General features: G+C 37.9%; 1 protein-coding gene across 1 annotated transcript in view; it reads right to left on the bottom strand.

Annotated features, from left to right (window-relative positions):
* The window catches only part of PCCA (propionyl-CoA carboxylase subunit alpha), a 273,331-nt gene that overhangs the window by 19,245 nt on the left and 226,109 nt on the right, over positions 1-27,977 (bottom strand). Inside the window, exon 22 of the mRNA XM_060769564.2 lies at positions 1,547-1,687. Coding sequence (XP_060625547.2) covers positions 1,547-1,687 — 141 coding nt within the window. The remainder of the gene's footprint in view (positions 1-1,546; positions 1,688-27,977) is intronic.

Genomic DNA, 27,977 nt, shown 5'->3' on the forward strand with positions numbered 1-27,977 from the left:
TCTTTTAGGATGTTTGAGTGAATGGAAAGAATGTTTTCCCCATTTTAATTTTCTGGCTGAAGGACCCAACCTCTTGCGGACTGTTCTGCTTCTTCATGTACACAAAACACACACCAGAAATATTAAAAAAAGAGACACTACAGCATCTTATGATTTTCAATCCACCTCAATATGATGAAAATAAAAATGAACAGTTCTGTCCCCAAAATATTTTTCTCTCTCAATCTCACCCTCTCTCAAAAACACAAACATATATTTGTTTAATTTTTCTGCATGAAGGAATGGGAGGATTCATCCTCCAATGACACAAAGAAACTAGCACTCAGTAGTCAATTTACAATCTTGTGAAGTATTTTATAGAAATTATCAGACAAAACATTTCACAATTTTTTCTAGGTTAAACTCAAGTGTAAGAAAACCTGTTCACTCAACAAATTTCTTATGTTGATTTCAACTGAAGCAACATGGTTAGATTCCTGTGTTCAAATGTTGCGTATGTATTTTTTAAATATCCAAATTTACCTTTAATAATACATTTCCCCCTTTGCTGGAGTATTCCATCTATTAACACAATGGGTGAAGAGATACCTGGGAGTAAATGAACTATGTGTATCAACATACTGTCTATTCAGAGTAAGCCAACACAAGACAGGAATCCTCACTTACAAAGTCCTTATGTTCACAGAGGTAAATATTAGGGGTCCAGATTTGATGAGCTTAATTGGTGCATTTAGTGGGGTAATTTATATGGCTAATTGTAATAAGTGGTCATACTTTTAAAAACAGAAGATTACTATTTATCTGGGATGTTTTTATAAACTGAACTAATATTTACATATGGTTTTCCCCTGTGCTAATGAAAAAAACTGAGAGAAGTCTGACTGATTCCTTTTTAAAAAATACTAGTAGTGAGTCGCTTAAATATTCAACAAAAAGGGGGAAGTGTTTCTTAATTATTGGTGATATAAAATGTATCTTGCCAATATCTTTAGAAGATAATGCACCACCTGAATAAATTTGTTTTCTACTAGCTGACAAAGGCTATGCACAACACCAAAATTATTTCCATTCAATATTTCTCTAAACATTAGCTGTGGATGATTTTTTTTTTTTTTGCCACCAAAATCTCAAAAGAAGCTGATCTGTATTTTCAAGAGGAATCAAAGAGTGGAGAACTTGCAACCACGAATGCTAGCAACCACAAATCACAGCCAGGGCTCTCTGTTACACGTAAGGCATTTGCATCCCTTCTGTTCACAAGCATACATTTTTAGGCAAACATTTATTTTTAAAAAAAATAAAATATCCCAGAACTGTCCTTATATTTATTATTTGTTTGGTATTGTTTCATATCCCACCTTTCTCCAGGAAACCATCTAATATTGTATACATTTAAAAAAAAACAATTAAATAATTCTATTAAAACCACAAAGTTTCATATTTTTATGTATGCTCCCGCCATGGACCCAAGTTAAAACAGCTTAAAATGTATTCTAATCTCTGTTGTCCCTGTAAGGAGTAACAGAAAAAGAAGAAAATGCTTTACCATGTCTCCTGGCTTTACGGAAACCGCCACCACCGCTCCAGGCATTGGTGACCTCACAATGCTGGTGGTATCTTCCACCACGTTTTCTGGCATGTATTTGCTCAGTTCTGCAGCAAGTTTGGTCAGGATATGTAACTTGTACTGGGAGCAAGGGAGGAGAGAATGAAAAAAAAGTTACAAAACCAAACAATATCAAATAATATCTAAATGATATGACTAATCAAATAGACACCAGGCATATACAGGCCGAGTATGCCTCATCCAAGATGCTTGGGACCAGATGAATTCTGTATATCAGACCTTTTTGGATTTTGGAATATTTCCAAATGCATAGTAAAGTATCTTGGAGGTGGGACACAAATCAAGACACAAAATTAAATTATATTTTATATACTTGAAGGTAATTTTATACAATATTTTAAAAATAGGTTTTCTACATGAAACAAAGTTTATGTACATTGAAACTTCAGAAAGCAAAGGTATACGTATCTTAGCCACTTCTGCAGATAATTTTTGGGTTTGGATCCTTTCAGATTTTGGAATTCCAAATAATGGATTCTCAAGCTGTAAACATACTGAATTTTCACATTTTTGTCTAATGTAATGTTTTGTATTTGTATGTGACTTGGAAACTTGCTTTCTTGCTTGTAATTATTTATATTTTTAAAAAAGAAAATACTGGAAGCAAAACGAGTATGGGTAACAACAACAACAACAACAATAATAATAATGTACATATCTGCTGAAATTTGGTTAAAAGCAGTGCTGTGTTATATCATAAGGTACAAAATAAGATAAACAATTAATACAGGGAGAAGTACTTTAAATATTTCAGCTTATATATATGTGTGTGTGTGTATGTGTGTGTAATTTTATCAAACAGAATGCAGCACTTATAGTAATCAATCCTTGGAGTAAAGTGTAGAGAGAAACACTGCACAAACTACAATCTATAATTTTGCAAATATTCAACAACTTAAAATAATTTCCAGCTTTGTTGTAGAGAACACACTAACTAAAAATTATATATAATGTGGTGCACTTTTTAAAAGGGAGGTATTTGAAAAGAGAGCCATTTAAATGAAAGTTTAGATTATCAGAATCCTGACCATTTTATTTAAAAAAACTGAAAACTTAAATAGCTCTATTTTCAAAACTGCTAAAAGTAGAAGCTATATTGAATCTTGTTTATTCGTCCAGTCACTTCCGACTGAAATGGACCTGCGCCACGCTATATTGAATAAGGGACATTAAAGGGACATCATCATTGTTGCCATTATCATCACCCATCAAGTTCTTTGCTCCTTCAAATAACTATTATATTCATCCTTATCAAGAAGTACACACCTTTTAAAAAAAGGAAAATAACATGATATTCTCCTTAAAAATTATCTGTAGTGTTTTTGCAATGTTTATGTGTTTTAATTATTCTGTAACCCACCCCAAGCCATGAGGAGAAGCAAGTAAAAATAAAATTTATTATTATTTATTTATTTATTTATTTATTTATTTATTTTAGCAGGTCAACAAAAAGTCTGGAATTGCTTTTTCCGCCGGGTTTGCATTTTTCTGTTTTAATCCAAAAATATTGTTCCAAGTCAAATTCCACTTACATGGCACTAATCTTTTTAGCCATCCCTAGGACACTGCTTCAGAAAACCAGTAGATGGCAGCAAGTCTCTGTGAGAAAGGTACTAGTTTTTGGCTTCTACACGCCAGTTTATTATCAAAGGTATTGATTATAAATGTTGCCTTGGAAGTGTATATAACAATCCTGTTCACTCCAACATCGGCTGGCATGGTATCTCGGGTTTTGGTTATCGTTATTTTCTAAAATTGGACTTTTAGTACTAAAAGTATGTGCACTTTTCATTCCTGTTGTGCAAATTGGCTGAAACCATGTTTCCAGTTCTGATCTATGGTGGAGGAGTTTCAAATGCTCATGGCTTTCTCTGCATTGATCTATCTGCTAAGCGATACCTACCTATTGTAGAATACGGGTTTTGCACTACATTTTCAGGCTTAATGTATTGTCGAAGGCTTTCATGGCCGGAATCACTGGGTTGTTGTAGGTTTTTTCGGGCTATATAGCCATGTTCTAGAGGCATTCTCTCCTGACGTTTCACCTGCATCTATGGCAAGCATCCTCAGAGGCAGTGAGGTACCTCTGATGATGCTTGCCATAGATGCAGGAGAAACATCAGGAGAACATGGCCATATAGCCCGAAAAAACCTACAACAACCCAGTTTTCATGCTGAATTCTCAAACGTACTGTTTTGAGCAACTGTATACTCCCGAGGATACGTATTTTTATGACATGTTCCATTGTTTTGGCATGCAGTGCTTGTTCATAAACCAAAGCAGAGGGTTTCCTAGAATCTGTCCAGTCATCTAATACAAGTAAATACAATGGCTGGACAAATGACAACTTGTTCATAATTTTCAGTTTTCTGAGTCAAAGACACCTGTGTTCTGAAGGGTGCAGCTTGAAAACATCTGATTTATGGTAAACAAAGAGAAAATGCAAGTGAAGCAAGGTTAGCTTGTCCATTGTTACCCAGCTGAATAGACTCTATCCCTATTCTTTCTGCTTTTTATGTTTTTGTTTTTTAAACAGCGCATAAAAGATGAATGTAAGTCAGGAACGGATACATATCTTAACCACATGAACACAATCCACTGAGAACTGGCACAACATCCAACCCTCCCTCCCCTCCATGCATAACAATTATGGTAACCCAGATCCATGCCTTTATGTAATGCCCACTCAGTTTAGTGGGGCTTTTTCATGGTTGCTGTCCCACCCCCCCCCCACCCCCCCACCCCGATTTATGGAGAACATATCAAACAGAGGTTCAGCAGGAGCTTTCCTTCGCCTTCCTGAGAAGTTGACTTGCCCAAGGTCTCCGAAAAGGTTTTCATGGCTACATGGGATTTGAATCCTCTGAATCCTAAACTTCATGACACTAGAGAATGAATCCACTTTAAATCTGGTTTCTGCCTCTTTCAGAATTCTGGGGTTTGTAGTTTAGGGAGGAGCCTTTAACAGCCTCACTAAACTACAAAACCCAGAATTCTGCAGGAGGCAGAAACCAGACTGAAAGTGAATTCATTCTTCAGTGTGATGAAGTAGTTGGTCTAGTTTTTAAATCACTACATCCACTGGTTCTCAGGGCTTTTATACACCTCCCGAAATTCTGCAATATATCACATACACATACAAGAAGAAAAAATAAACACAAAGGCATGACTTTTTATAAAAAGTAAAAACCAACACTAGCAATTTTGAAATAGATTGCCGTATTTGTCCATTTCAGGATTAAAAGGAGAAGGAAAGTGGCATTGCAAGGATCTTGTGGCATGTTTAAGTCTAAGTGTTTTATTTTGGCATGAGATTTTAAGGAAAGCAATATATTTCTTCAAATGCATTAAATAAATTTTCAAATTTTCAACACAGAGAAACAATATCTTTGGACACTGAGTAAAGTATCCATGTGGATAAGTCTGTTAAATCTGACAAAAAGACCAAAACAAACCAACGCATCAGCAATAGTTCGATGCCATAATAACATTTTGTGAATCTGCTTCACCACTTATTTTAAAATAATAGTATGTATTTGCCTTATATAGGCTTAAGATCAGTATTGCTCAGATAAAAATATGATCGCTTAAAACTGTATATAGATTTATTTACATTGTACATATATTCAAAAAGATCTGAAAAGAAATAAACTGGAGAAGACTAATCAAGTTCTTCATCAAATGCACATGCAAAATAAATTATTGCATTAGTTTTGGTAAAATCTGTTCTCTAACTTTCCCAACACAGCTATATAAAATCCCACATTTTCTGCTTTGAACTGGAATATATGGCAGTGTGGACTAAGTAACCCAGTTCAAAGCAAATATTGTGGGATTTTCTGCCTTGATATTCTGGGTTATATGGTTGTGTGGAAGGACCTCTAGAAACCTCCTTATATGGAGGAACAAACCCAAGTAGAGCAAAGGAGGGAAGCACATACAAGAAGGACAAGAGGCACAATAAATATTCTGAAAATGCAGCTCAAGCAACCCACACATGTGTCCTGCAATTCTTGAACTTAAATCACCTGCCCAACATAGGTTCATGTCCGTGGGTTTATATTTTCTTAAGAAAAGGGATATAAGCAAAATGGCTGCCTCCAGAATCTCTTTTTCAAATAAAGCACCCACCATCACACCATGAACACTTGTTTACACCTTAGAGAGGAGAAAAAAAAAGGGGGGGGGGTTGATGCCTTTTTATAGCAAAAGTTGCCAGAAGAATTGCTATACTCAGTGACAAACCAAATAATGTCTTCTGCTTGTTCCTTTGCTCTTGACTGTTTAGCCATCAAGATATACAAGTGCCTGTCAGCTTTTTAAAGGATATGATCCTTCAGTGAAAATTACAGTGCCACAAAAGCTTTTTTGCTTCTATTAAAATGAGTCATGTGACAAGGAAGAAAAGCTTGTAGAGTAAATTCTGCTGTCAGTCTAATACACAATCTATGCAGAGGGCATATTTATGAAAAGATACATTATAGTTAAAGGTCCTTCATTAAACCTAGACGGGGAATGTAACAACATCAAACTGCACAGTTTTGGTATCTATAGCAAATGTCTTCCTTCTACAAATCGTTTCAAAATAATAATTTAAAAACCTGCATCTTGGAACATATATCAATTTATCTTTTCTAGATGGACATCATATTTTCCACAATATTTAGCTATTGATTGCAAGGGGTGTCTTGATAAAGCTTAACCTCCAGTATAATTTTTTAAAACATGATCCAGCTTGAAAACTATGTTGTTTGTTCTTCCCAAGAACAATCAGGCCTGTAGCACTGCCTGTTAAAACGGGGAAAGGGTGAGGAAACTGTTCCCAACTGTTGTGTAATAAAAGGCTTCCTTCTCTCTGTCAACCATCACAGACCCTACCAACCATTCCGCTTTTTACTATTTTCATATTTCCCTATCTTCTGGATTCCTTTCTCTGCAGGACTCCTGCTTTCCTTGGAATGAGATGTGAGAATCAGTAAGCCAAAAGCTTTCAAATGCAGCCCTTTGTTACTGATGAGCTGTTCCCTTTCCTTTTGTATTTGTTTATTGTTCTTTAGACTGTTTTGAGGAGGGAAAATGAGCTATTGTAATATTTGAAAAGCAAAAAAACAACAGTCAACTTCTAAGGAAGGTCTTTTGGTTGGGGGCACACTTGGGGACAAATGACCTTTCTGAATATAGGGTGGCAAAGTAGTATGGGGAAGGGATCACTCTCTCTCTCAAACACACACAGAGACACACATAAGTTGTACCCCTGCTTTTCTACTGTTACCGAGCCCCAGAAAAAAATCCTCTCCCTCTTCCCAATCTTGAAAGCATTCCTTTGTAAAACAGTTCCTCGGCATTAAAAAACAGCCTGACGGAGGGGTGCCTGTGAGCTGCAGAGCACATACCAAGGATGTTAACATGGAGGCTCATCTGAGAAATGTGCTGGGCTTTGCAAGACCAAAACAATGCCTGGATCAGAAACACAGATGACTGAAAGCTTACCAATATCACCAAACCATGATCCCTCTGTAACAGTAGTAACAAAGCCTTGCATCTTTAGTTAAACTAAAAGGTGACCAAGCCTTAAAGCAAAAAGGACTCCTAAATATGGATTTTTAAAAAATGTACTTTAAACTTTGTGAAAGTGGGTGACTAACAAAGTGGCACCCTGTAAATACTGCAACAGCTGGTGGGCTTTCACAAATACCTCAAATTGAATAACTGCAGAATGAAAGAGTAGAAATGTTTGATTCAAGCAAACTACCAGTGTGCCATTCCAGGTTATGTCTAATCTAGCCATAGTGACACATGCCTTGATCACATCCTGTCTGGATTACTATAACATGTTCTATGTGAGGATGCCTTTGGAAATGGTTTAGAAATACAGTGGGGCCAGAATACTAACCAGGGGCAGCTGTAAACATCATTGATAAAACAACTGCACTGATTACGACTCATATTTACTTGAGTATAATGTGCCATTTTGAAGGTGTGCATTACAAAAAGAGGATTTGCTGACCAATGTAATGCAAGGTAGTGGTGGTTGTGAAAAGGCTTAGGGGAGCTGCGCCCCTCCATGTGGCTTTCTCACCATGTTTTTCATGTCCACCTTCAGGTTCTCACCAGACTTCTTGCAGCCATGACTGACTCTCCCTCCTCTAACCTCTGCTGGGATCTCTTGCCCAACAGTGCAAGAAGGCTTAAGTGTATGATTCTAACGTGCCATCAAATCTAATATGCATCTCAATTTTAGCAATGTAAAAAAGTTGTTAGACTCAAGAAAATATGGTAGTTTGTCTCCAGCACAACTCAAAGTGCCAGTCATGACTTATAAAGACCTATACAGCTTAAGTCTAGACTATCTAAAAGACTGCATCTCCCTAAATGCACCTGGCAAGGATGCGAGAATGAGCTTTCTTGGCAGCTGTTCATACCTCCTGAAGCAACCTTATGGGGAAGCTAGGCTGGACCCTTCCCTGCTTTCCTTTCCCCACCAGGCAAATAGAATTTCTCTCAGGGATGAATTTTGGGCCCCGTGGTCTCCTTTTTAAAAAATGCTTTTAACTTATGTATCTTTCCCCAACTATTTTTAAATGTTTTAACTGGAGTTTTTTTATGTCAGAAAGGATCCCATTCAGAAGAAAAGCAGCATAACAAATAAATCAATCCTTGAATAACATGATACGGGATATCAATCCCACCTTCCTTTATCATTGTTGAGTCCAGACGTATCCAATCAGTTCACTGGCAAAAGAAGAAGAAAGATCCTAAATAGAATACGAAACTTCTTGAAATGTAGTAATGGGTCCAGTATTGGCCTCGTATGTGTGAGTTCAAGTTGCCTGTCAATTTATGGGGATTTATTATGCAAATATTTAGAAGTTTTTTTTTCATTGTTATTCTCTGCAGTGCTTGGTACACCTTGGCAATCCCTCCTGTTGAAGTACTAACCAGAGCTGACCTTGCTTATACTTTTTCATTTCATAGATGAAAACTAGTACATAAATGCCCAAGCTACACTAAAGTGTATTCAAGATGAAAAAAGTTATTAATCAGGAAGAACGCATAAACTGGGAGAGGCTCCAGCAATTTGCTTTTGCCTAAAGTTTAGGCCCTAAACCAGGAACCATGGTGGAGCAATGGGTTAAACCCTTGTGCTGGCTAAACTGCTGACCTGAAGGCCTGAATCCACAAGATTGGGTGAGCTCCCATCTGTCAGCCCAGCTTCCCATGCAGGGACACAAGAGAAGCCTCCCACAGGATGGTAACACATCTGGACATCCCTTGCAGACAGCCAAGTCTCTCACACCAGAAGCGACCTGCAGTATATTCTCAAATTGCTTCTGACACAATAAAAAAGCCCTAAACCAACAGAGACTGTCAAGATGTTGCCCTTCCTCTCCTTCCCTCTGATCTGCTAAATTAATTGAGTGCAAGCTTTTTCTGTATTTTGACCAATGGAAATAAGCTAAAGACAAAGGATGAAAGGAGGCAGAAACTGGGGCATATTAAAAGCAATTGAAAAACTGGGATGACAGAGGATTATGTTCTTGCCAAAATCAAGACATTTGGAGGTATGTTGCCCGAGTCCTTTCCTGCATAAACTTAGCAATGCTAATGTTTCCGGTGCAAGTCTTGAATGCAATTTTTTGTGTGGATACTAATCTAGTGAAATAATTATTACCTCACAAATATCTTGTAATCATTAATAATTATTACCTCACAAATATCTTGTTGCTTGACAGAATTTATGTTCTTTCTATGATACTTGCTTACTGTATAATAGTTCGTACAGTACAGTAAATCTGAAATCTTAAACAGGATGAAGGGATGTTGGAGGATAAACAAAGACACCATATAGTTACTCCAGACTGTCCTATGTCAGCATTGATACCAGGGGCGAAGAAACCATAAATTCTCTGGTCAGAGCTAAACTGATATATCAATTCTAATTCAATTCTAAGTTCCATTAAATCAAAGGGGTTTACAAATGTTGATACCTCAGAAGATAAGCATGGCTATATCTGTTGCTAAATTTGTGGGAAAGCTCCTGATCATGATCTTGATCTAGGCTCGGTTCCAGCTCTCATGATCCCTACTAGCAAATGGACTGTGTACTTTAAAATTCTTTCACCTGGCAACTAAGGAGAGCATAGCATGCATGCCCAGTCTCTGAAAGCTGGTGCTAAACTCAATGTGTAGTTTTTAAGGTGGCACAGAACCCCTTCCCTGCTTTTGCTTTCCACCACATTTTGATGTGAATCTAATGAGTAGATGCACTTAAGAAGTTAATAAGAGGTAAGAAACCGTGCACTGGAGTGGCCAGTGCTTCATGTCTCTGGTTCAATACTATAGAATCATGGGAGTTATAGGCTGACAAAGCTTTATGTGCCAAAGAGTGCTGGTGCCTCACCAAACCTGAAATCCAGGGATTCTATACCACTGAGCCATTGCAGTTACAGTGGTGTCAAACTGCATTAATTCTACAGTGTAGATGCATGTTTAGATGGCAAACAACTGTCACCCATTTCTATTCTTCCCAAGTATTCTGATGGAAGTCACTTTAAATTCTCTTACAGATGTTCTCTTTTCACTTCAAAGTTCTCTTCATATATCTGATTAGATAGCATGGCATAAATTGAAAAATAAGTTTTTAATTTACTCAATTTATACAGTAGTCTCACTTCCAACATAAACTGGCTGGTAGAACGTTGGATAAGCAAAATGTTGGATAATAAGGAGGGATTAAGGAAAAGCCTATTAAACATCAAATTATGTTATGATTACATTATGATTTTACAAATTAAATACCAAAACATCATGTTTTACAACAAATTGACAGAAAAGGCAGTTCAATATATGGCAACGTTATGTAGTAATTACTGTATTTATGAATTTGATGTTGAACATAAATTTGGGGGGCCCTGCCTAGGCAGAGACCAGCCAGACCTTAAAAGAAGATCCGGAACACCTGGCGAGACAGCAAGATTTTTCCCTCAATTTCCCCAAATATAGTCTCACCAAGTTGAAGCAAAGCCACTAAGGTTTTATTTGAATTCCATCTAGAACGGATTACGGCTGCACTTATCTGCCCAGGAGCCGACATGCTGACTGGGCAGAGAAACATAATATTTATAGAGCTGTCAAATTCAAATTTCCCACACCCGCCTCCTGGGCTGGCTTTATTCTGATTGGTTGGGAGTATCAGCTGGCCAGGAGGAGTGGCTGGGGGAGGCTGTGCTTTGTCCAATCAGAGCGTGATTTGGCTGCTCAGTCAATGAATAGAGAGGAGGCGGGCCAAAGGGGAAACAATGAATAAATGAGTACAGTGATGAGATTATGAATGGCCCTTTCTGCGCCTGCATTGATAAGGGACCAAAGCGATGGCTTAAGCTCTCCAGCCTCGGTCTAGAGTACTGTCTTGAGTTTTGAAACAACATCTTTTGTCTGGCCCCAAAGAGCCAGTTCCACGGTCTTACAGTCCTGTAATATTGACTTGATGATGGGAGTTGAGATATCTTTTCAGGGATGGGGAAATAACACAATGGGAGAAGCAGTGACACATCCCTGGCTGCTCGCATTTGGGGATGTGTCCTTTGTGTTGAATGTTTCCACATGTCCATGGGCCACATTATCCTGGATGGTTTGGTCAACAAGACCCTCCAAAGTCCAGGAAGAAGGGGTCATTTATTTATTGTCCATGCAAATGGGTTTCTGCCAAGTCCTTTTGTTAAGGGGTTATTGGTTCAGGGAGTTCTGAAGTCCCTGGAGTCATGAGTTGCTGGTACAGTTCATTAAAAGGTTACCTTGCTTCGTATTTTATAAACATCCATCTAGATAATGGAGGATATGGGGCACATACAGAGTTCATAAATGGGTCTGTTAAGCAAAAAGTAAGATAGCAGTTAGTCTTAGAATTAAACAGGGAGGAAGATAGCACCAATTTGAAGCCAATCGGTTTACCCGCGGATACCAGGACCAGGCCGGTTTCCGTATCCGCGGTTTAAAGGATCACAGTTTCGGCCTCCCTGGGATGCTGCAGGAGTGTCCCGGGTGAGCCAGTGCAGTTCTGCAGCTCAGAAAAAGGAAAGTTCATAGGAGAAGTGAAGTTAGAGGCAGGAAAGGACACAATGTATCACTTCAGAGAGAGAGAGAAGTTGAAAGAAAGGATACTTTTTATTGGGGGATAGTTACAAGGAGGTGGAGGGCAGTTAGCAGAGGGAGAAAAAAAGAGTTCTTAGTTGATGCTATTGCTGGGGCCACAATCCTGCTGTGACTTGAAATTTCATGCTTTCAGAAACTGTGGAACTCCCTGCTGTGTTCAGATCAGTTTGAAGGCAATGGTCTCCGTGCTTGGCATCAAATTTAGCACCAAAACAGACAAGGATTCTTTCTTTCTGGACTTCGTTGGATAATGCAGAACATTGGATAAGTGGAGGTTGGATAAGCGATACTCTATTGTAACTATTTTGAGTTTCATTCTACAAATCACCTAAAAACCATGAACTGCCTTCCAACCCACAACTCTAGATTGATACATCCTCCATGACCAGGGGGAAATGTCTATGACTGAGGCCAATGAAAAAAGCACAGTGCTGCAATCAACAAGCAAACATAGGGGGTTAATTTAAAGCAGAAGATTCCAGTTTTTGTGAGATATCACCCATGTAAACATGTTCTTAGTCCTCATTTTGCTAAGAAAAATAGGCTACATCACAGAAGTGTCATTGAAGGGTCTTTTGAGGCAATGTATAGCCAAAGGCAAAGGTTCACTCATTGTTCCTGTGTAAAATAACTCTTAGTTCTGGCAGGAGGAATTGAGCCCCGGAGGCACAATGGGTTAAACCCTTGTGCTAGCAGGACTGCTGATCAAAAGGTCAGCGGTTTGAATCCAGGGAGAGGGTGAGCTCTCACCTGTCAGATCCAGCTTCCCATGTGAGGGCATGAGGGAAACCTCCCACAGGGTGGTAAAACATCGAAACCCCTGAGAAATGTCCTTGCAGACAGCTAATTCTCTCACATCAGAAGCTACTTGCAGTTTCTCAGGTTGCCCCTGACACACACACACACACACACAACCTCACTGTCCCTGCATAAAACAACTTGTAGTTCTAGCAGAAGAAACAAACTCCTCACCTAACATATCACACACAAGGGGCTGCTAGAAACGCACATAATGGTTGGAAGATAGAAAAGAGAATGTTCTCACCATGCAGCATGTGTCCCAGGAACAAAAACGTAATTAAAATAGCAATTAATTTTGCTCACACTTCCCACCTTTAAATCCACCATGTAATACATCACACCCCAGTGGGGAAAGCTCCCCAATACGGATTAAGGCTTCACAAAATAGATTCCTTCCACTTTAGGTTAAGGTTGAGCAGTCAGAGTCAAAAGCATACAGGAATAAAGCTTGTAGCTGTCCTCCTTGTGCGGAGTTACAACACAGTCAGACAAGGTAAAATGAACTGATAGCAGTTAGAAAGAGGTCTGAATAGCAGCACTCTGTACATCTGCAGTCGCTGGAGCAGCCTGTTAGCATAATGCCTTGACAACTCCATCAATGTAGTCTCAAGGTAGCTGTCAATCCGGATGCATCATTTAATACAACAGCACTCCGAGGATTTTCTTCCTATAAACCACATGACAGTGCATCTACAGCTCTATTTACACCGGCGCTTACTTCTGTTTACAAGGCTCTTGTAATTAGAAAGCATGCAACAGGCAGCAATATTATCCAGATCTCCATTTTGCCAGCTTGCCATGCAAAGTGTGATCTTGCTTCACAGAGTCATGCTAAATGACAAAAGCGCTATTTTTTGTCAGCCTCTGTGCTCAGACAGCACTTCATTTGCAGCTATCTATAATTAGATTAATGGTGTAGTGCAGCACAAAGCAGGCCCACTTCACATCAGATAGCATATGAATTAGGACAAACACTTATTTCAATTCCAGGCAGAGAAAGCAATGACTGGGGTATTTAGCATACCCTTTATGGTGGAATGAGATGTTAATTGTGTACCATTTACCTCTAAACTGCTTGCTTGTTGTATAAATCACTGGGCTAATTGATGCAGAGATAGAAACGTAGCCACAGGCAAGAAAGCAAGGGAATGAGAGCTGAAGATGGTGGATAAAGGATAATCCAGTAAAACCATATGGAGATGAGGTTTCTTTGAAACCTGCTCATGAGCTAAAGACTTCTTGAAAAAACTACAAAAAACCAGTGCCATACTGATGTGTTGAGAAAGAGTTTACCTCATTGCTTGGGAGCAGGATCTTTAGGCGGGCAGCAGTGTCAACAGAAAACTAAATGAAGGCATGTGTTCAATGAATTTGGGAAAGGGGAGGGGGGGTGGCGGCATGGTAGTCTGTTGCAGCCAAGACAAGAAAGCGTCCTGTGGCACATTAAAGACTAACTGTTTTATTGTGGCATAGGCTTTTATAGGCAAAAGAACACCTCCTTTATCAGATTCAAGAAATAGATTCAACTCTATAAAAACTTTTGCCACAACAAGATTTTTTTTCTCTTTGGTAGCACAGTTTATTTATGAACAGACGTCTTGCAAGAACTTGTGACAAACAAAAGCCAATAGGATGAAATAAGGGGGGGGGGGATTCAATGTAATAGCTTTAAATAACACTGAGAAAGTTACAAATGACAGTATCTTCTGCAGAGAAATATACATTCCCATATATAATACAGGTAATGATGTTACTTGTGTGTGTGTATACATACACACACACACTTATCACTTAAGCAGGCTAAAGGCAGCACAAAGCAATAAAGAAACCTACAAATTGCAGTATCTTCTGCAGAGAAATATAAAGTTCCATATGTAATACAAGTAATGATGTTACGTGTGTGTGTGTGTGTGTGTGTATACATACACACACACACCAGAAGCGACTTGCAGTTTCTCAAGTCCCTCCTGACACGGAAAAAAAAATCCACACACACAGTTCTCACTTAGGCAGGCTAAAGACAGCACAAAGCCAAAAAAGCCTAAAAATGGCTGAAAAATATAAAGTCCCATATATAATACAAGTAATGATGTTACTCGTGTATGTGTGTGTGTGTGTGTATGTATGTGTGTGTGTGTGTGTGTATATATATATATATATATATATATACACACACACACACACACACACATACACTTCTCACTTAGGCAGGCCAACAACAACACAAAGCAAACAAATTCTAGAAAGTACTCTATATAAATATCAGATCAATATTGCTTTCTTATTGTGGGCCTTCAAAGCAATTCCAATGTCTCGCAACCATTTCATAGGGTTTCCTTGGCAAGATAGATACCATTGCCTTCCTCTACATCTGAGGGAGATGACATAATAATAATAAATATAATAATAATAATACTTTATTTTTATACCCCGCCTCCATCTTCCCGAAGGGACTCGGGGCGGCTTATATGGGGCCAAGCCCAACAAAACAGTTAAAACATCTCACATTAAAATTCAAATAAAAAAAATAACAAAAGCAATATAATGAAATAAAAACAACAAACATTAAACAGTATATAAAATGAACATCAAAACTATTGGATGACCTTGGGGATCCCATTGGATGCCCAAGATCATCCAATGGGATTCCATGGCTTCGAGCAGGGATTTGAATTCTGGTTTCCAGGAAATCTGATGCAATATTTAAACCACTGTATCACTCCCAATCTAATGTAGCACAAAACAGTTTCATGCAAGAAATTTATTAAAAGCAAGAATGTGGCATATCACTTGCCAGAGCTGTAACTTCTCCAGATTCTGCCATTTCTCAGCTACATCTGCTACAAAGATGTTTAAATTTTGTACTAAAACAGAGCATTAATTTTTATGTTTTGATTAAAATATTTCTACCTTACTCTTTATCCTGATATCTGAGTACAGTGAATAATGAAAAAATGAAAAGAACACTATGTGTGAAAAAAAAACTGTTTCTGGTTTGAAAGTGCTATTTCCTGTTTAATTGTGCAGTATTTATTTTGAAAGTAGTTGTTCTACTCCTGAAACTTCATTTTTGCGACTGCCACAAACTATGTTGAATTGGTTAAGACTTATGAGATATTCAATAAAAAAGTATAGCAAAATGTGCTTCAGGATGCCCTATAAACGTTTTCCATGTTTTTATGAAAGAACCAATTAGGAAATGACATTTATAACCCAGGAACAAAAATCATGTTACATAGTGAAATCTGACATCATTCCAGACAAAAACATTATAATTTAAGTAGGGAAAATGCATATTAAAAAGATCAACAAGTTAAAACAGCCAAAAAGGCAAAAAACTGTTAAACCCTCCTATATGTATGCTTAAAAAAAATAAGATTATGTCCCAAAGGCTTTATATAAGCAATTTTTTAACTTGGCAGCTAAAAAAACCCCAACAAAATATTTTTACCATCAGTTTTCTAACAGTATACACTTTCTTTGTGGTCACATTATAGTGGGCCTTCAGTTTCCACAGATATTGATTCCAGAGTACAAATATCTGTGGATGCTCAAGTCCCATTATCTTTATTGGCATAGTAAAATAGTGCCCATTATATAAAATGTGTTGCACCCCAGCTGTGTGGGACACCTTTTTCATCAGACACCATGCAGGGACAAGAGAATCCACTGAGTAAAGTTTATTCAGAAGAATATAAAAGATAAGAAGAATCACAATAAAAAGAACCATCAACAATCCAAAAGACAAATCCAGAAACTCCAAAGATGTAGAGTAAAGGTGACAATCAGTTTCATGAATCAAACCACAGGAATTCAAAAATTTGGAACTACACTTTGAGTCAATACAGTGAATCAAGGCAAAATCCATACACTTGATCAAAATTATATCCAGAACTTGAGAACAAAACAGAGAATAAACCAGACCAAAAACCATGAAGACATGAACAGGCATTAAGATCCAAGAACTTGAAACTTAAACAAGCAAACATGAACAAGACCCAATATCCATAAATCTGAAGCAAGAGTTGTTCCCACTTGAAATGCAACATTTTTCTCACAAAGAGCAATTCGCTTGGAGCTGACTTAAAAGCCCCAGTTCCCTCCCATGACATCACTCCTTGTATACCTGGTTCTTCACTGCTTATCTCAAAGCCACTGGGAAAAGCAAGTCTGTCTCTCGTTCACACTCTTGCAACACAACTGCAACCACTCTGACCTAGGGAAATACTCAAATGCCCCCACATTACTCTCACAGCAAACTCTGGCAAATTCGAATGGGAACAGATTTCGCTTTCTATACCACCCTGAGAACTACCAGGATATTCACTAGCACATCTCTCCATGCCACTTCCATCCCCCAAAAACCCCTCCCTCATCCTCATCATTCTTCACAAACCACAACAAAATGGTAAACAGCTCAAATGAGTGCTAAGGAGAACCTAAGGATCTGTGAAAAAAAATGGGAGGTTACAGCAGGGTTTTCCTACATGGCGGCATAGTGCTCAGCATCTGGAAAAGTCAAGATTTTGTTTTGGAATTTCTTTCTTTTCAAACATTTTTGAGATGTGGTTGATTGAATCCATGGTTGTAGAACCTGCAGATACAGAGGCTGACTCTATTTTCCTTTCATGGAATTACTGTAGAAGTAAGAATGAATAAACACCTTATTTAAATCAGGATGGGAATTATGCAGCCCTCCAGACTGTAAATCCCAGCAGATCCCAAAGATTTATAAGCCAGTCCTCTTTTAATAAAATAGTAACTTCTTCCATACAAGTCTTTGATTCCCAAAATAAAAATCCCTAAATAACTTACTCCAATTGATTGCTCCTATTTCTTTTCCTTCTCTTTTTTCAGCTCTTGAGTGGAAACGATAAAATCCATACAAATTACGGTAATAACCCAGGCACAGATTTATGAGAAAACATTATGCTCCTTAGACACCAAGTTTAGTTTTGGACCGACCAATCAACCACAAGCTCAAGTCCTTTCTCAATCATAGCAAGTTTCAACCTTTGTTAATTATATTTTTGAGGAAGAGGAGTTGGGATGAGAAATCAACCAGCATGACTTCACAGTTTTGCTATTGCCCATTCAATTTGGAGAGAGCTTTCAGAGGTTTTGTAGTTGTCATCTTGAAAATTTGGAACCACCCAATAGTTCACAACTGACTCCAGATCATTTGTAATGATATAGCAGACACTCTTCTTCTTTGGTCTCACGTATGCCAATATCACACACATGCTCTCCTTGCCTTCTGTTTCAGGCAGGTACTCACAATTATTCATACCTATATGAACACAAATAGTCATTTCCCCTCTCCCTGAGTAACTTGAAACAATACTTCAAAGGGGTGTGGGTGTGTGCAAGCAACATTTTATACTGTTATTGATGGCCTTCGCAATATTGCTTTTTCTTGCTGCTCTGCAATGTGTGTGTATCAGTTATCTTAAAAACTTGGCCCTCACCAAATATCACTGCCTGTTCTTTAAGGCAACATGTAATGTGTTCCCCTCTGAATTGCTTTGAGGTAGATTTGCAGGAGTCCCATATACAACAAGAGTTTGCTCATGCAATAACCAGGAAGTTGAATGCATGAATCCCATCTTATTGTCCTGCAGGTTTTATAAGGCAGCTTGACAACATATCATAAATCCACTACTGAGAAACTTACCTGGTAGGTAAGTCCAATTCTATGTAAAGTTATTATGAGATAATCTCCTCCACGTGACTTTGGCTGTTGCCAAGTTTCTCTCTGAGGTAGCCAGGATAAGACAGTTTCCTGGATTATACTCAGTGTGAAACTCGCCTCTGTATTTATTTGCAGTGTTCTCACTCTTGTTCATATTCACCTTGTATAGCACGCCATCCTGCGTTTTAATCAGTTTATTAATCTGTCTGCTCTTTGTTTACCTTTTACCGCTACTCTATTTGGGTCTCTGGACTGTAATAAATCTTTGATTGGACTTGATATATCATTACATGTGGAGGTGTTTCTGTAAATAGGCCATTCAGCAACCATGTCACCAATGCCACAGCCACACAAGAAAAACAGCCAGTGTGACTGACAACCTTCTTTTGCCATCAACAGTCAGAGATCTGCTTCTTCCAACACATCATGAAGGAAACCCTTGAGAGACCACAGGATCAGTTGATTATATGAAGGCTCATCCATAAGCCATGTGCTTAGAAAGGAGGGAGTCACTCCATAAATCCTCTTCCTCCTTCATTCAGGGAAGTAGGAAGGAGAAGCCAGAAGGACATTGAGAGATTCTTGTTTCCTTCAGATTCAAAGGCAAGATGAGCAGAAACCAAAGGATCACACTTTCTGGGTTGCTGTGAGTTTTCTAGGCTGTATGGCCATGTTCCAGAAGTATTCTCTCCTGACGTTTTGACCACATCTATGGCAGGCATTCTCATAATCTCTGAGTATGCCTGCCATAGATGTGGGTGAAACAGCAGGAGAGAATGCTTCTGGAACGTGGCTATGCAGCCCAGAAAACTCACAGCAACCCAGTGACTCCGGCCATGAAAGCCAACGATCACACTTTCCTTTCCTTGCATGAGAGAACTTCATGTCTCCAGATTTTGCTATAGTTGCTTCTTTTGATGCTGGAGTTCGGGGAGGGATACCACATGCTGATTTGGCCATTTGGTGAGCAGTAGCAAGGAAGGCACTTGCTCTACCACCATTTAAGTATGGTAAGAAAATTACTGGCACTCTCAAAGAATTCTAAAAAGTTGCAAGAGGAAGTTCAAAGAAGGATAGGGATTTCAATATTTCGTATATTAACAAAAGGGTACTAATGTGTATTATCATACATGCTACTGTTGCAATTTCTTGATATGTAGCAATTATTGTTATTACAAGATGACAGCTTAATACTCAACTAATTTCAGTAGTGCTTTCCAGATGTATTGCACTCTCCTGGCACTGATGCGCAATAAAGAAAGGAATCCCCCTGTGTCTGCCATGACACTGAAGTTCAGTAGTTGAAATTTTTTGTCAGTAGACTAATGAAGAGTGGTACATAATCCTCTTTTATCATTAGCAAAGCTGACAGCTCCAAAGAAATGTGAGCTAGGGCTGGGCAACTAAAGGGACTCATGAAAATGGAAAGAAGTAGCAGCAGAAATAAACTATGTTGACTATGTGGAAATAACACCTCCCAAGTGTGCAGCTAGTTGACACAAATGGAAATGCATGGAGAAAAAAGGAGCTGTGAAGCTGCCTAATAGCCCCGTTCCTAATCATTAATCACTCCCCACCACACACACCATTTAAACTAGACCATTTATGCCTGCAGCAATAGGGTAACACAGCTATCACTTGTACGTCCACAATGCTGGTGTTAACAGGAGAAAATATATGGTTAGTTCACTGATGCTCAAGTCCCACAGCACTTGCTACCTTTAATTGAAAAAGGCAGTTAAAGATGAAGTAAATCATTCCATTAACTTAAACTGTTTGATAACATCCAATTGATAGTGTCAATATGTTATGCTAACACAATCCATCACTTAATCACTGCTGGGCCTATGTATGGAGACTGTCAGTTCATGAAATCACTTAGCTTCTTCCTCAGGCTCTCTTTCATTTAACAAATATAAGTAATAAGGACACCGCTAACACAATCAATAATAATAAAAGCTCTGTTTCTCGCAGTTTTTTCTGCACTAAGGAGGTTATATTAATCATAAAACCAATTAACAATCTAGCTTCTGTAGACGTAGGATATAAACTATGCATACAGCGAGATGTGGACGCCCATTTGCTCTCAGGCTTGCATATCTTCCCCTCCAAGAGATTCTTTGCCATAATTATGAAGCCCCAGTTGTGTCGTCTGTTCACCCCCTTTTCTGTGATGAATTTATTGCACAAGTAAGGTCTACTTATATAGTTGTATGTAGACTCTAAAATACACAAAATGGAAAGGATATGCACAGTGGGGGAAAGTACAAAATACCATTTCCAACTCTCACATTGTCATAAGGCAAGTTGGGTGTAATTAAGACATCAGATATCACTTCTTGGAAAAAATTATATCTCTGACCTGGAATTAAGAAGGATGGACAGCTGATATGCTTGGAGCCATGGTACTACCCACTAGTTGTGTCAAGTTTGAGCATGCCTTAGATTAGTCATACCACCAAGGAACTTTGCCATAATTCACAGTCTGAAAATATGAAATATGGAATTTGACCAAATACAGGGTTGAAATGCTTGGGACCAGAAGTGCATTGATTCAGGGCAGTTAAACTTGTCCGAACGCATCCACCAGCTTACTTGTCTGAACGCATCCATCCTATGTCCCACCTCGTAATCTAAGATCATCCGGGGAGGCCCTGCTCTTGCTCCCGTCAACAGCACAGATGCGTCTGGCGGGGACGAGAGACAGGGCCTTTTCGGCTGTGGCCCCCGCCTATGGCACACACTCCCAAATGAGGTAAGATCCACTTCCTCCCTCCTAGTTTTTAGGGGGAAAAATGAAATCATGCTTTTGGGACCAGGCCTTTGGGCAGTAGAAGTAAATGTATGCAGCATTTTGGAAAGACAATGACTGGAATGGCGATTTGACGAATGAGACTGTTTTATTGTTTTAATGATTGTTTTATTGCTCATGGATGTATTTTTAATCTGATTTATGTCTAATTCTAGTGTGTAATTATATGTCCTGGCATTGGATTTTTGCCATTACTTATGTGTAAACCGTTTTGAGTCCCCCTAGGGATGAGAAAAGCAGTATACAAATATTGTAAATAATAAATAATAACAATTAAAGTAGATTCATTCTACAGCATATGCACCCAAGGTTTTCTTTTCCATTGCTGAAAGCTTTGGTTTTTAACACTTTGTTTTTAAAGGAGGAATTATAAACATGCAGCCACTGTAATGCACACCGCTGTGCATTACATTCACTGGCAAAAAATATTATTTTTTGGTTTCAGGATTTTGAAAATTGAGGTGTGTATTAGATTTGATGGTGCATTAGGTTCGAGTAAATACTGGTATATAATGAAAAATCTTGGAAATGGAAGCCAAGTCTAAACATGAAATTCATTTATATTTCATACACAGCTTATCAACTTAGCCTGAAGATGCTGTATTATTAGTCAAAAATTAACTGCAAAAAACTCGTCAACTTATTAACGAGTCAATGTAAATAGTGTATAGTCATTTATGTATATAAAAAATGAATCCTACCATTGCCTGAGTAGAGAAGTGAAAGGCAAGAGTTTAGTCCTAAAATAAGCATTGGCATCTCTACTCTGTGCTCTGCTCTGCTTCTGGTCTTTTTTAATGCCCAGGTGGGAAAATGATGGTGGTGAACAGGGGCAGGTGATAACCCTGAGAAGATGCTAACACTTTCCTATCTCTGTGGAATGACCTTTGACCTATTCATGAGTCATAGAAAATCTGGATTTCTGAGTATTTTTATTTCATAATTCCAGTTAAGAGATGCCACCCTGTATGCTCAATCTGTACATGAACATATGACTTGCTTATGAAGAGGTAATAATCCTGCAAAAGACACATATAATTCATATGACTTTGACAGATTAGTTAGAAACAGAGTATCATACGTGCCATATGAGATGCTAAATGAATGCAGGCTCTAATCCCTTAAATGTATATTTAAGAAAAATGATACTATGTGCAATCTCCTGAATGACAAAAGGTGTCCTAACTGTTTTTATGACATCAAAACCCACACATATCTGGGCAGGTGAATTCAGTTTTAGTAATTTTGCCCATTATGAATAACAAGAAATAATCATTTGGTTTATAATAGATAGGTCACGCGCAATATACAGATGGAGTCTTTCCTTTTCATGAAGACAATTAAAAGGATTACAATGAGCTTTTCCTCCATTTAAAAAAAAAGCTGACATATGATGAAGATGTTATCTGGAATGGATTGGCTATTACAGTATAATTGCAATAATCCCTTCAAAACATGGTTAATGAATGTCAGATTCTTGTTGAGTAAAAAATAAGAAGAGGTTCAGTCATTTTTTACTCACCAGCTGACAAAGGATTTTACAGCAGTTTTATTAAAATAAAGAATGTCCTCAGGCTGGCCATTCTCGGCTGATTTTGCTATAACCCTGCATAGTGACTTATATTTTGTACAATTATTATAAGTGTACAAACATTAGATGCGTGAAATGTACATGTTTTCACTATGTGTCTTCATTATATGTCATCGCTCCAGAGCACACCACAAGCTTCCAAACATGAAAATAATTAGGATACATTAATTTACAAACATTATTTTGTGTTCCCTCTATTTTATCAGCTTTATACTAATGTATTTATGCAATCCTTCGGACATGAAATAAATTAAAAAAATTACAAACACAGCCTTTTAAAAATGGATGGTTGTGATGTTGTCACTTTGTTTTATAAGATGTTCCACTAACTCAAGACGTACATACAGTTACAACAGCATATCGCTCCATATATTAAAGTTAGCAGCACATATTAGTCAGCAAGTGGAGTAAATGTGGTTCTTTTCTGAAAAGACAACCAACTGTTGCAAAAAAGAAAACCCTGAGCAATGCTGATGCACTATGTATTTAAAACAAAAATATATCACTGACAGTTGTTCAGGCTCTATCATGACTGTCCTGGTTTACTAAAAACAAGGCCTACAGAATGATGAAATGTAATGGAAGAACCCTTTAATTTGGCCCACATGCAACAAAACTGACTTTTTCCTTTGGAAGAGAGAAACTTTCAGCCTTGACTTTTCAGATTTTGGGATGAGGGAAAAGAAAGAGAAATAGTTATTGTAGTGACAAGGTGGGGAACAGTGTCTGGGAAGCTTCAAAGTTGAATATTTCTAACGGCTCTATGGTCAAAGCGTATTCTCATAAGGTCATGGGATCATATTATTTGCTCCCAAACAAACATATTCTGTTTCTGGACAGAAACGTCGTGTATTTTTTTTTCTCCTAACTCACCATGTTTGCCTATTTGTCTGTGTGTACAAAGTTTGAAAACTTTTCTGTTCCTGGTTTAAACGTGTTACATCCTGTTTAATTGTGTGGTACTTAAAGTATTTGTTATACTCTAGAACCTTTTTTTCTGGCTGCCACAAACTATGTTGAATTGGCTGAGTCTTTATGAGATATTCATTGAAAAACTATAGCAAAATGTGTTGCAGAATGTCCCGCAAAAACTAAGTTTTTGCAGTTTAATAAACTTTCCCCATAATAAACCTCACCTCTGAGGATGCTTGCCATAGATGCAGGCGAAACGTCAGGAGAAATGCCTCTAGAACATGGCCATATAGCCCGAAAAAACCCACAAGAACTGAGTGATTCCAGCCATGAAAGCCTTTGACAATACATTGAACTTTCCCCATGTTTTTATGAGGAGATGACATTTATAACCCAGAAACAAAAAAGTGTCATCAGTCAACATTTCATTTTTATACCGATTTGTACTGGGATTACATTAAAAATTCTCAGACGAAAAGTGGCCATGAGTGGAAAAAGTTTAAGAAGCTGTGGTTTTGATCACACTGTTATAATTATTTGGAAATACACTGGTTTATGCTGGTTTCTGGCATATTGTGTCTCATGGACTTGGTTCAGGTTTACCTGCTTTGGTTTAAATAAAACCTTAAAATAATCAATGTATAGCTCCAGGTTGTTGTTTTTTTTGCCCTGTGGCAAACTGAAAATCCAATTCTCACTGATTATGGCACTCTGGTGATATCATTATCAGTGCTCCTAATATGAGCACTTCCACCATTCCTTGAGAAAAGCTGTAACAGTTCTTTCTTTGCTCAGTGTGGTGTAATGGTTTCAGTGCTAGATTAGGGTTCTAGAAGATCTGGAGTCAAATCCCCTCCTGCCATGGAAAGTAGTTGGCCAAACCACATTCTCTCGGGCTCACAAGTGAGAGTTCACCTTAGGGTTGCCCTAAGTCACAAAATACTTGAAGGTACAAAACAACAAAGTATCCCAACAAGCATAGACAAATCTTTCACAAATCAAAATTTAATAAACACTTCCCCTAGGCAGAATCTTCCTTGTGATTCAACAAAACCTTACTTCCATCATAGATATCCTATCATACAATACTTAAATAATAATTCAGCTTTAGGGTCATTGCAAACCACTTGAACCTGCAGATATTTACAGACATCTTGCATCCACATCTCACCAGGTGGTCACATTGGCAACTCTCAAAGCACTTTTAGATAATCACTCTTCTGTGTTTAAAGAAAGATCTTTGTAACTGTACTGAAGGTTAGCCGTCCTTTGTAATCAGCCATCCCTTATCTAGACAGTCTGAGAAACTAACAACAGTGTGCATTATACCATGTTCATTCAGTTGCCCATGAAGACGCATACACAATAATATCACGTCACCATATTTGAAAATAATCACTATTTATTAGCTTAAAATGGTGCAAATTTTGTGTTTTGATAAAAAAGTACACAACGCAGGGTCTACGTCATGACCTTGATGCACAATTATTTGTGTACCAAATTCAAATATTCAAAATATAAATTTTAAGGAGAAAAGTATATAAAGTGCAAATAAAAGTGTAACAAGAGAGTTTGCAATGCTTTCCCCCCTGCCTAGCCAGTCTCCAAATTGAAGCTCTTTCTGCCAAGCATTTCACATTAAATTATGGAGTTTTCTCAAGGGCTAAAGAAAACAGTTATTAAGTGTGTGAGCTTTGGCCGTTATTTCACAACTGAGTTAACCTCCATCCTCGGGGCAATATTTTGCAGCTGTTGTTTGAAGTAAGTCAGCTTTTTGTTTTTGTTTTCCAATTAGACTTAATTTTAGTGTATAAGAATTAAGAGCACAGTGAATGGAGAAGCAACCTATATTCAGGGAGTCATCTTGTTTTCTAGGTCATTACAAAATTAAATATGATCTTCTCATCATGATTTGGTCAATCAAAATTGGGACTGTGTTTGGGGAGACAGTAGAAAGAAGGATGGCATTTCAATGTTTAATTGAGGCTGAAATAACGGTTTTTGCATTCTGAACCAAGCAGAATAATGTCTGATTTATGCATTAGTGCCCTTCTAATGCATTTATTATTTGTTTTACTGTATGGCATATTAATGACTATCAATGTGCATATTTTTATAATATTTTACATAAATAAAATGCTATCCATTTCCACATTCTCCACAGTTCAGTCGGCCGATCAGCTTAAGTAAGGTTTGAGGCTTGAAACAAACATCTAAGCTCTGAGAGCAGGTTTTTAAGGTAGAATAGGAAAAAGGCAAAATCTATGAATATATTTAAAAGACAGTGTCAGCACATTGCAGACAGCATTGCAGACAACACGCCAGAATGCATTACATAAGGAATCATAATATGACATAAAATACTACAGATAAAATGCAGAAAAAATAAGTAATTCCAGTATTTGATATTAATGGCAGTTACTGGACAGAACGAATAAGGGAAAACATTATTGTGAAAGGGCTCTTTTCAATCATATACCTATGACCAGGATCTATATTCCAGTTAACAAAAGTTCAAAACATTTCACAAAAATATATGAGATGGTTACTTTTTTGATAAGAGTAGAGTTGTTGCTGTTTATATGTTCAGTCGCTTCTCTTTGTGACCTCATGGACCAGACCACACCAGAGCTCCCTTCCAGCTCCTTCAAGGTCAAGCCAGTCACTTCAAGGATACCATCCATCCATCTTGTCCTTGGTCAGCCCCTCTTCCTTTTTCCTTCCATTTTCCTTAGCATCATTGTCTTCTCCAAGATTTATTCTCATTATGTGGCCAAAGTACTTTATCTTTGCCTCTAATATCCTTCCCTCCAGTGAGCAGTCAGGCTTTATTTCCTGGAGTATAGACTGGCTTGATCTTCTTGCTGTCCACGGCACTCTCAGAATTTTCCTTCAACACTACAGTTCAAAGAGTCTATCTTCCTTTGCTCAGACTTCCTTATGGTCCAGCCCTCGCATCCATAGGTTACTATGGGGAATACCGCTGCTTTGCCTATGTGGACCTTTGTTGCCAGCGTGATGTTTCTACTCTTCACTATTTTATCGAGATTGGTCATTGCTCTCTTCCCAAGAACTAAACATCTTCTGATTTCCTAGCTGCAGTCTGTGTCTGCAGTAATCTTTGTGCCTAGAACTACAACGTCTGTTACTGCCTCTATGTTTTCTCCCTTTATTTGCTAGTTATCAATCAGTCTGGATGCCATAATCTTAGTTTTTTATGTTTAACTGCAATCCAGCTTTTGCACTTTCTTCTTTTAACTTGGTTATAAGGCTCCTCAACTCTTCCTAGCTTACAGTAAGTAATCAAAGTGGTATAATCTGCTTATCTGAGGCTGTTAATGTATTCACATTGATTCATGGATAAATCAAACCAGGTTTGGGGGGTTGATGTTTTTATTAATTTTTTTTAGACTTATACATGAACATATAGGGCAAATATAATCTTTCTTGAACCCAACCTAGTGCATCCACAAACTTGTCTTAGCTACAAATGTGATGATCCTTGAAAACACTTTCAGCACTACTGGCTCACATTTGTGGATTCAATTTTCCATGTCTACAATTATTCAAAAAGAGAGTGGTTACACTTTATTTTTATTACAGGAGAAACAACCAGTCTTTTCGTTAACTTGAGTTCCTCTTTTCTAGATCTGGCAAAATGATGCTATTTGCTGGGAGGTTCCTCTTTATCATTCCTTATAATGAGCCAAAATATCAAGTCTTTATGTGAAAGGTTCAATTAATTCTCAAAACACATCTTAGGCTGGCTAATAATTTAAAGAAGTGCCAGGGATCTTTAAAGCAGCCGCTTCAGTTTCCCAAACAAAAGCAAGCCACCTGAGACCCAAGAGGACAGGATATGAGCTACTTATAGCAACCAGTGAACAAGAATAGCAGGAAGGCTGCTTATTTTGTTGTTGCAAAGGCCTTTGAAGCAAACAATTTATTAAACATCATAATACTCGAAACAAAATCTTTGAAGGCAGGTTATCCTCCTCTACCCCACGTCCCGTTGTGAGAGAATTGCTTCCTTTTCCTTTTCATATTTTTTTCACTTGTGACACTGACACTCAAATTGTTTTCCTGAGCAACTTGGGTGAGCTACTCTCTCTGACATTAATAGGAATAAATGGGCCAGAGCCAAAACACAGAAAACAAAAAAAAGGCCATTTTAATTATTTCAGCACTATGGTGACATTAGCAGCCAGATGTATTTTTCCAGCAATGTGGATAAAATTTAAATAAATAAATCCAGCTCTAGGTAGAAATATAAACACACACACATATATCCCATAAAAGCACAGAAGGATTATTTTAATATGACTTTATTTTCATATTTTGACACTTTTATTATTATTCAAATTTTTCTTACTTATCACACTTCTACTT

The sequence above is a fragment of the Anolis sagrei genome, chromosome 3 (genome assembly GCF_037176765.1).
Source record: "Anolis sagrei isolate rAnoSag1 chromosome 3, rAnoSag1.mat, whole genome shotgun sequence".
NCBI lineage: Eukaryota > Metazoa > Chordata > Lepidosauria > Squamata > Dactyloidae > Anolis > Anolis sagrei.